Source organism: Antrostomus carolinensis, unplaced genomic scaffold (genome assembly GCF_000700745.2).
Source record: "Antrostomus carolinensis isolate BGI_N321 unplaced genomic scaffold, ASM70074v2 scaffold31362, whole genome shotgun sequence".
Classification (NCBI taxonomy): Eukaryota; Metazoa; Chordata; class Aves; order Caprimulgiformes; family Caprimulgidae; genus Antrostomus; species Antrostomus carolinensis.
The window spans coordinates 376-10,171 of record NW_010300697.1 but is presented as its reverse complement, the minus strand read 5'-3'; the positions used below and the strand labels follow the sequence as shown (position 1 = coordinate 10,171).

Below are 9,796 nucleotides of genomic sequence, written 5' to 3'. Positions count from 1 at the left end.
AGGCTTCAGTAGCTTTAGATGTTTGTCAGCCAGGGTACTCAGTTGATGTAGTTGTCACTGTAGGAGGCCGTATCTCCTCTGTTTGCATCTTCTCGAGGTCCTTTCCGGCTGGTTTTGACTGTGGAGGTGTTCAGAGAAGGACAACAAAGCTGATGAAGGGTCTGGAGCACAAGTGTGATGAGTTCCCAGCTGAGGGAAATGAGGTTGTTTAGTCTGGAGGCTGAGGGGAGACCTTCTGGCTCTGTCCAAGTCCCTGCAAGGAGGGTGGAGAGAGGTGGGGGTGGGTCTGTTCAACCAAGGACCAAGGGACAGGACAAGAGGAAATGGGCTCCAGTTGTGGCCAGGGCAGTTGAGATGGGATGTGAGGAAGAATTTCTTTGCTGAAAGGGTTCTGAGGCATTGGAAGGGGTTGCCCAGGGCAGTGGTGGAGTCCCCATCCCTGGAGGGATTGAAGAGTCGTGTAGACACAGTGCTGAGGGACATGGGTTAGTCATAGGGGACTGGTCAGTGTTGGGTTCATGGTTGGACTCGATGATCTTCAAGATCTCTTATAAACGAGGCGATTTTGGGATTCTGTGTTGCCCGTGTTGAAGGTTTAGCATATGAAGGTGACTCTCATCACTCTGGATGTGATGGTTGTATCAAAGGGAGCCTTTTGGAGAGCTTTGTGGGGACCATGTGCTGTCAGAGCAAGGTGTGAGAAGAGGCTGCCCTATTGCAGTAGCATGTCCAGTTCTCCTGCCAGCAGTGTGAGAGGAAGAGGCAGCTGAAGTCATACGTCATGGAGATGCAAGTAACGTAGCCTGTGGGGGGCAATGAGGCTCTGAAGAGGAAGCTGTGGTTGGGTACGAGTTTCTGAATTAGTTAGTGGAGTTAGTGGTAGCTGTCTGTTAACTGTTGGGAGCAGGGAGTGTGCCTTGAAATGCCAGCTGGACCCAAGACAATGAGCCTTTAATCCACTGTGGACCTTATGAGGTGTGGCTGTCATGCAAGGACTAAGGCTGCTCTCTCCTTCCCACGTGGCTTTTTGTTCCTACCCTTTTCTCACCTAGAACGTGGAATTTCACTGCTCAAATGGTATTTTAGCTGATAAAAAAATAAATGTATTTAACAGCCCACGTCCCTGGAACAGCCTCGGTGTGAACCTGCAGCTCAGCACCTCTGTATGGAGAAATATTTGCCAAACACAACGTAGTGCTTAACAGTTTAACTCTGTTTTTAGTGTGGTTAACTTGTTACCTGCCTGCCCTGCCCTCATTTTGGGGAGGAAGGAGAGAATATCTGTACACAAAGCACCTGGAGCTGAGAGCTGTGCGTGGCCTTAATATCTTGCCAGGAGGCCACGGGGCTGGTTCTCATGTGCGTGGTAATTTGCGTGTCTAATCAACATGAAATGCAAACAGACTTTCCAGCTGGCTTCAACTTGCCTCTTTCTTGCTCCTCTTTTTTGATTTTGGTGATAACACCTGGGGTTTTTTTCAGCTGCAAGGGTGCTGACAGGACTGTAGAAGAAGGTGGCTGTGCCCATGGGCCACACATTGATCACGTTGAGGTTGGAGCTGGACAGGAGGAGATGGGGAAGGCGAGCAAAGTGTGTGATTTATGTCTCCCCTCGGTGTAGCCTGCCAAGAGAGACACTTGGCTCTCCATCCTCACGATGGGATTGTGCTGGTGTGCATCATTGCTGACACACAAACTTAAACTCGTTACCTTTATAAAGCTTTTCTGTTAATCATGTTTCTAGCTACCGCTACAACAGTAATGTCTGAACAGGCCATGTGGCCAGCTCGTGGGAGCTGGGCAGACCCAGAGCTCCTGGATGTGAGCTCAGGCTCTGCCAGCGATGGGTGATGACAGGGAACACGTTGTGCATCTCACGTTCTGGGCTTTGCTGAACGAACACACTCACCTAGTAATGACACCGAGTTCTCACGTAGTCCCGCTGGAACTACTGCAGCATCCAAAACTTTGCAGACCTTCTCTTGGCCTCCTTAAAATTGGAAGTGAGCAGTAGCGTGCTTCCTTTGGGGAAACTGAGGCACACAGGTTCCCTTTCCCATGGGTAAGAGCCTGGATTCTCTGACTAAGCATTGTGCTCCAGCTAGTAAGAAATACGGCCTTATAGACAGCGTGGTGGTGATCTTTTTCTACAGTGTTTATGCAAAACCACATGGACATTCTGAGTATTTCACTCAGTTGTGTAGCAGCTACTTCTTCTTTGACTGGAATGTCTAATCAATGGCTTCAAGCAGCCACTCAAGGACTGCAATCAAATCTCTGCTTCTAGAGAAGCAATCTCTTGGTGATAAGCTTGAACACCTCTGCAGCAGAGCGGAGGAGGGAGTAGAGGAGCAGATCCAGCAGTCAACCCACCAGCCCTTGCTCGCCTGTTCCACTGAAGGGCTGTTTCTCTTGCTGCTTGTTTTCCACAACTGCCTTTGGAGCAGCAAATCTGCCCGTGCTGAGGCTGGGCAGCCCCGTGGCCTTGGCAGGGAAGAGCTGCTGCTGTTGTGAGAGTGGGAATTCATTGGGACTGTTAGAAGGATTGGCACTCTGGTTTCTGAAAAATCAATGGACTTTTCCAGGCTGTACACGCTAATTCCCTTCTTGTGATCTTTGCAGCAGACGTGGGTTTGTTAATTGTGATGGTTGTTGCTGAATCTTTGCTTTGGAAGTCTAATTTTCTTTGTTTTTTCCCCCCCACCCCTTGTCTAGCCAGTGTTCCCTGTGCTGCTGCTGCTGAGAAGACGTGCCGGCCCCGGCAGCCCCGTGTGCGACGCACCTCTTCGCTGGACACCATCGTGGGCTCCTACCTGCTGGGACAGTGGCCACGGGATGCTGAAGGAGCTTCCACTTCCTGCATGAATGACAAAGCGACCCAGGTATCAGTGCCTGCGGGGCTGCCCTTGAAGTCTGTGGGCCAGGAGAGGGTTGCAGGAGTGAAAAGAGCTGTGTGAATGGAGGTGAACAGGGAGGGCATTGAATTTCCATCCGTCCAGCTGCAACTTTCTAGGAAGGCTTTTTTTTTTTTAATTTCCCTTTTTGCTTCTCAGCTTCAATTGATTCCACTTTGGTGCAGAGTTAGAATTTCCTTGGCCTTGTTTGGAGGCAGATGGCCTCTGGCTTTCTGCTCCAGTACTGGCTCAGTGCTGATTTTTTTTTTAACATATTTTTTTCTTTCTGGCTTCCAGTTCTGGGCCAAATCCTTATATAACACTCACGGGCTGTGTGCCACACACTGCGAGAAGTCAAGGGTGCTGCCACAGAAGGGCTCACTAACACGAATGGTTCAGCTCTCTACTGTAGAATGGAAAAGCTCCAGACCTCGAGGAACTCTTAGCAACCTGTAAATATTACTGTGTGGCAGCAAATAGCACTTGCCTATCTGCAGAGGTGAAGGAATTCAGAAGGATAAGAGTATCCGTTTGCTTAACGAGTTGTTTATTTAGCACGTTCAGTCTCTGGTAACTTGCTGTTTGATCTTTGCTATTCAACAATTTATTACCGAGGTTGTTTGCAGGAAATTCTCAATTAGATTCCAACTTCCATTGTCCTTTTCCAAAGTCTTCTTGCCTGCTTTTGTTTCAGTTCTAGTGTCCTGGAGCACTGCTGAGGGCAGAGGGCATGCTGGAGAGGAAGGGAAAGACTTTGTCTCACTTGATCTCCGAGTTGGGGAAGCACACTCTTCCTTTCTGTCTTCATCAGCAGTGGTGGAACACTTCACCTCAGTGTTTTGGGGCTATCTAGCTTTTCTTGCATGTAGCCTTTCTGGGGAAAGGCTTTTGGAGAAGAGGGACACCTTCCTGGAATGGAAGATACCAGTATGTTAATTCTGCTGAGCCTGGAGCTGATCGCTCCTCTCTGCAGTGAATAGCCCAGGTGTGCTGGAGTCTCTTTCATCACTTATCTGCAGAGTGTCTTGCAAATGCTAATTTTTACCTTGCAACATGCCTGTGAAACGTGATCTCCACAAACCTCTGTGTCAAATGACTTGTCTGTTGAAAGCTGGGAATAAAATCCTCATTTCTAGACTGTCCTGTGCATTAATAGAATATTCCTCGTGGTGACCTCCAGGACTTTTCCACTCCTACCATGTTTTTTAGGCTGAATAGTTCTCAAATTTGGGACTTTCTCTGCTAGCCACTACATGTTTACTTCCTTCCTTCCTTCTTCGGCTGCTGATCAGCTGTTTTGCAGAGCTCTGTAGATTTGCTGTCAGAAGGTGGTTAAGTGAAGAGATAGAACTGCAGGTGCTCAGCGTGGGGGTGAGGATGGCAGCACTACACACGATTGGAGCTTGTGGCTTTATCTTGCACTACAAAGCTTGAGGGTTTTTTTCTCTCTCTCTCTCTCCTTTCTCTGAGGAAGCGGTTTTGCCACAGTTAGTACAAAAGGTTCTGTAATTTCCTTCTCCCTTGACAGTCTGCCTGCAAGAGGTGGGACGCTTCTGTGCTCTTTATTTTCAGTCCTTCCTATTGCAAACTGTGTCTTTTTCTTCCTTTTTAGGCCCTGTTTTTTGGTCAGCGTCGCTGCAGCGCTCAGCGGAGTGTCACTGCAATAAGTGACTTCTCCAACAGTCCTCAGGAGGCTTCTCAGTGACTTGAGGAGGGTTTTTGTCACGTCCTGGAAAACCAGGACTGTTGTTAACAGCTGGAGTTCAGCTTCCCACAGATTTGTTTCTTGCAGTAATGTGGGATAGGGCTGCGGTCTTGTTTCTTAGACCTTTGCCTCTTCTCCTTCGCTTTCTTAATGTGTGTGATCTGCTGGGATATAAAATGACGCAATGTTTTGGGATAACAGCCAAATAATGATGTTTGAGTTGTTTAGGAGAGAATATTTGAGGTAGGAAATGAGGTCAGATGTGCCATGTGCTGGAACTGCAAGGTTTGGTCTTTGTGGTGGGATTCCCTGTCATGTTGGTCTGTTCCTCAGCTCTGTCTGACCCACAGGTCAGGGGTGGCACAGGGATGTGACCAGCTGCTCTGAGCTTAACAGAACCTCAGAGCAGTGGTTTGGGCTGAAGAGATTTCTTCTTGCTGGTGAAGGGTCTGGAGCACATCTTGTGAGGAGCAGCTGAGGGAACTGGGGTTGTTGAGCCTGGAGAAAAGGAGGCTGAGGGGAGACCTTCTGGCTCTGTCCAACTCCTTGGAGAGGGTGGAGAGAGGTGGGGGTGGGTCTGTTCAACCAAGGCCCAAGGGACAGGACAAGAGGAAATGGGCTCCAGTTGTGTCCAGGGCAGTTGAGCTGGGATGTGAGGAAGAATTTCTTTGCTGAAAGGGTTCTGAGGCATTGGAAGGGGTTGCCCAGGGCAGTGGTGGAGTCCCCATCCCTGGAGGGATTGAAGAGTCGTGTAGACACAGTGCTGAGGGACATGGGTTAGTCATAGGGGACTGGTCAGTGTTGGGTTCATGGTTGGACTCGATGAGCTTAAAGATCTTTTATAATCAAGGCAGTTCGGTGCTTCTCTCAAACCAAGCTGATCAGGGTGTTGAAGGGAACTGCACCCTGGTGTCTGCTGCTCACAGGCGTTGTGACATGGAGAGCTGAGCACCAAATGGTTTCAGCTGCCGGGAACGCAGCGTGCTCTGTGTGCAAGGAGAGGTTTCATCCAGAGCCTGTTAGGTCAGGACAGGGTTGGATTTCTGCCTAGAAATCACCTGTGTCCCTTCACAGACGGGGAAAACCTGGTGCCTCTCAAGGTAACTTGCCTTGTTCATTTGGTTTAAATAGATTTTGAAACTTGGTTTGAGAGAAGAGGTTTCTCTCATCCCCGTGACTTAACAGGGTTGTTTAAAACAGCTGCTGTTCTTGCAGTAGCCTCTGGGGAGATCAGTTCAGCTGCTTGGAGAGGAACTGTTCTCAGGCCCTTGCACCTTCTGGCAGCTCCTAGCTGAGGATGGAGCAGGGAAGTATCATCCAAAGCCTCCCACAGAAATGGGCAGGCAGCAGTGACACAGGGTGAGTGTTTTGAGAGGCATTGAAATGTGATGTTGGGGGGGAAAAAGTGATGGCTAGTCTAGAAACCGATGTGTCTTGGGACTGTTTGGATCCTGGAGTCTCCGCTGAGAGGGCTGAGTTCAGTGGAAGGAAGTTCACACCCTTTTGCTGATCAGATTAACAAGCCCTTTCTGATTTCCATTGATATTGAAAATGGAGCCTGTTGCTTGGAAAATGACTGTGTGATGTGGTGCTGAGGGGGTTTTTCTGCATGAAGAGAGTCAGCTGAGAACTGCCAGCCCTGGCAGCCGGAGGGGTGTGAGCTGCAGAGGCAGCTGGGTTCTCGCTGTGCTCCAGCAGCAGCAGCCAGTCTGCAGGCCAAGCTCTAGTTTTGGTTACGCCTTTGTACTCTGCTACAGGAGCCTGATGTTTCAGAAGCAAGTTGTGTGTTCTCACAGTTGGGTGAGGCTTTTCCTCTCGGTAATGCTTCTTCCTACAATGAGTGCCTGAAACCCGACGTCACCACCGTTCAGGAGCCTGTGCCAGCAGCTCAGGGGGTGGCTGTGGGGTTTTTTTTGTGGTGTGCTTTATCTCCCTGTGTACTTGTGGTGATTAAACCACTAACTTCTGGCCAGGTCTTTCACCACGTAGGTCTGTGAGGTTCAGTTTCTTGATAGACATGGATCTGGCCGGAATGACTTTGTTTTTGGCAAATCTCAATAGCTGGTTATCTCCTTAATGCACATTACTGAGGATTGTATTAATGGGGAGAGACTGGAACAGGGCTGTGAACGGGCAGGAGCTGATCACTTCTTCCTGGGACTCTACCACTGGTGTCTAAACCAATGTTGTGATGATTCTCAGCCGTGTTTCTCATCACTTCAGACTCCAGTCTCCTGGCATGATGCGGAAGTGGGGAAAGCCAGCTCCGGCGCTCACAAGCGTTCAGCTTCTTGGGGTAGCACAGATCACCGCAGAGAGGTAACATAGATCCATCCCTCCCAATGCTTCTGCAAGGTCTCTGTTAGTTGCTAACGTTCAGGAGGCTCCTGCTTGCACGGGAGGGGAGTGGGAGGACAGGATGCTGGTGAAGATGAGACCTTAGCCCTCGTTTATCATCCCTAACGCTCTGTGATTCAGCTGCAGACTGATCTCGTTGGCTTCCTCCAGCAGGCAGCTGGTGTCAAGTAGCTCCACTGAAACTCAGTGCCTTGCTTGTCGGTGTCGTGGTGTTTGTGGGTCCCAGCAGAGCCTGGTTCCCAACGCTCCGTAGGTAGAAGATAACCCAGAGATAATCCAGGAGAGAAAGGGCACTGGCCACGTTGCAATGGGGGAGTTTGTGACGAGGCTTTGTGACTACTTCTGGTCCATCCCTTGAGAGGTGGCCAGAGCTGCTGCTTGTGTGACTGAAACCATCTCTATTTTGGCACTTCCTCGTGGGTTGGCAGAGAGGGGGAGGAGAGAGACAAAGCATGATCCTTTTTGGTGGAGGTGTGTTGGCTCGTCTGGTTCTGTAGCTGTGACTTTGTTTGCTAGATTGCCAAACTGAAGCAACAGCTCCAGCGAACGAAGCTAAATGGCAGAAGTGGCAAAGAAAAGGAGAAGAGCTCCCCACTGCAGGGAGACCACGCTGTCCTTGGATCCCTCAGGGTACGTTCACATGTCCCCCTGCTCTTCTGTCACCGTATGTCCTAGTGAGGTGGAGAACAAGCTCCTTTGGGCAGGTGTCCAAGCTGTTCTCAGACTTCTGCTCTCAAGCCTGAGAAGGGAGGATTTTTTTCCTCTTTTTTTTTTTTCCCCCACCTCTTCAACCCCGTTCTTTGATCTGCTGTCAGTGAGTTCACATGACTCTGCTGTCAGTCTTCTCCTGGCTGAGCCCTGGAGAGCTGTGGGAACAGGATGTAACTGCTGAGTTTGTGCAGATAAAACTCTTTAACTTCTTTAATTCTGGATTGTTACAGGACTCTCCTTCAGGCTTCCTTTCTCCATCTCCCATTTTGAGGTTCAGCCCCTGCTTGCATAGAAGCCTGGAAGGGCTAAACCAGGAACTGGAGGAAGCATTTGTGAAGGAACAGGGAGATGAAGAGCTTTTGCGGGTAAGTGAAGGTCACAAGATTGCCCTGAATCTTCTGGGTGGTCTTGGAAATCCTTTCCTCTAAAGACACTGCCTGTATCTTTCTTGGCTATGGGGATGGTCTCTTGTGTCGAGTTTTAGTTTGTTCTGGGCATGTCACTGACTAAATTGGGTCAAGTGGCTGCTGGCTTCTGTCCCTAAAACTTGCTGGTGCTATGAAAGGTCAGCCAGTAGTAATCTCGGGATAGATGACACCTCATTGACAGTTTTAAGACACTTAGACTGGCATCCAGAGGCTACTTTGTACTGTCCAGATGTGGGAGAAGGGATCCCAGGTGGTTTATGAACTGAAGTGCATCACAGGACAGGGAAGGGCCGGTGTCCTGGTTGCAGAAGGCTGTCTTGCTCCTGTCTGTGTCTGGATCCAGCACCTCAAGCAACCACCATCTGGAGGTTCAACTGCTGTTAAACCTCTTCAGTGGTGACACAGGTTTCTTGTTCTGCTGAAACTTTACTTCCTCCCTAGATACTGGATGTCCCAGATGGCCACAGGGCGCCAGCACCTGCCCAGAGAAGCTCTGGAGATGTGTCCCTGACTCTGGAGCCCAGCAGTGGCAGCTGCAGCAGCCTTTCTCTTTCTCCTTCCCCTTCTGTGCCTCTCCACCTTTCTCCACACACCCCGGTGAGACTGGCAGCAGAAGAGCCTTCCTCTGTGGTGGACGAGGTGCAGCCAGATCCCAAGGAGAAAGGTAAACAGGGAGAGAAGAAGGGCTGGAGGTATTGTCACCTGCAGCCCTGGGGTCTAGAAGAGCATGTCAGTTGTTAAGAGTGTTTGTTGGATTCTTCTGAAAATATCTTTCCTTTCCTGCTAGAGGAGAGCAGCCCTTCACCAGTCCTGGCCTTTGCTTCTTCTCCTCGACCCAACCACAGCTACATGTTTAAACGGGAACCTCCTGAGGGGTGTGAGAAGGTCCGGGCCTTTGAAGAAGCTTTGTAAGTATGAGGAGTCGTTGGCAGAAGAGAACTGACGTGAGGTGGGTCCTATGGGAAGATGCTGGAGTGGGAGCAGCTGAGGATTCTCTTGCTGCAATTGCCACCCCTACTCTATCCTAACAGTAGGGACCAGCCTCTAGGAAAACACTTGGAACAAAAATGTGTCTGCTCAGGCCCTGGTGGGAAGAGCCAAAAGCTGAATTGTTCAGCCTTGGACACGCTCAGAAGGATCTTGTGATTCCTGGCAGTAGTTTTTTCTCAGCCAGCTGAGCCTCTTGAGAAGAAGAGGTGGTTCTGCTACAAATAAATGTGCTTTCAAAACACAACAGGCTCGTGGTGCTGCTCTGTAGCTGAAGGCCAGTTCCACCTCACAGAGGCAGTTCAGCTTTCAGTCGGGCTCTTTGAAGCTCACACAACTCCAGGTGTTTCCCCTGTGGCTGCTCGGTGCCCTTGGCAGTGTCTGTTCCTAATCGTGTCCTCTCTGTCTCTCTCCTTCAGCTCCCCCAGCCCTGATCAACCTTTTCAACCTTCCTGCCCAGATAAGAACAAAGTGCACTTCAACCCCACTGGTTCTGCCTTCTGCCCCGTCAGCCTGGTGAAACCTCTTTTCCCAAACGTGGGTTTCCTCTTCAGGGGTTTTCCAGCTTCTTCCAACCCTGGCACGGGCACGTTTACATCTTGCCAGCCCACGGCCACCACCACCCCGTTCCTGGGGATGCGGAAGGACGCTGCTGTAGATAACTTCAGCGAGGTGGCCAAGTCTCCTTCACTGAATTACGAACACTGGAAGCA

The 9,796-nt window shown here is 50.0% G+C and overlaps 1 protein-coding gene across 1 annotated transcript; it reads left to right on the top strand.

The window, feature by feature from the left end:
• Positions 1-2,715: 2,715 nt before the first annotated feature.
• On the top strand, positions 2,716-9,793 carry FAM117A (family with sequence similarity 117 member A; the record flags this gene model as incomplete). Its single annotated transcript, XM_029083816.1, has 7 exons — positions 2,716-2,882; positions 6,823-6,918; positions 7,474-7,587; positions 7,899-8,033; positions 8,538-8,760; positions 8,884-9,004; positions 9,503-9,793. Coding segments are annotated over 7 exons (1,147 nt in total), but the record flags the coding sequence as incomplete, so codon positions are not given.
• Positions 9,794-9,796: the final 3 nt, after the last annotated feature.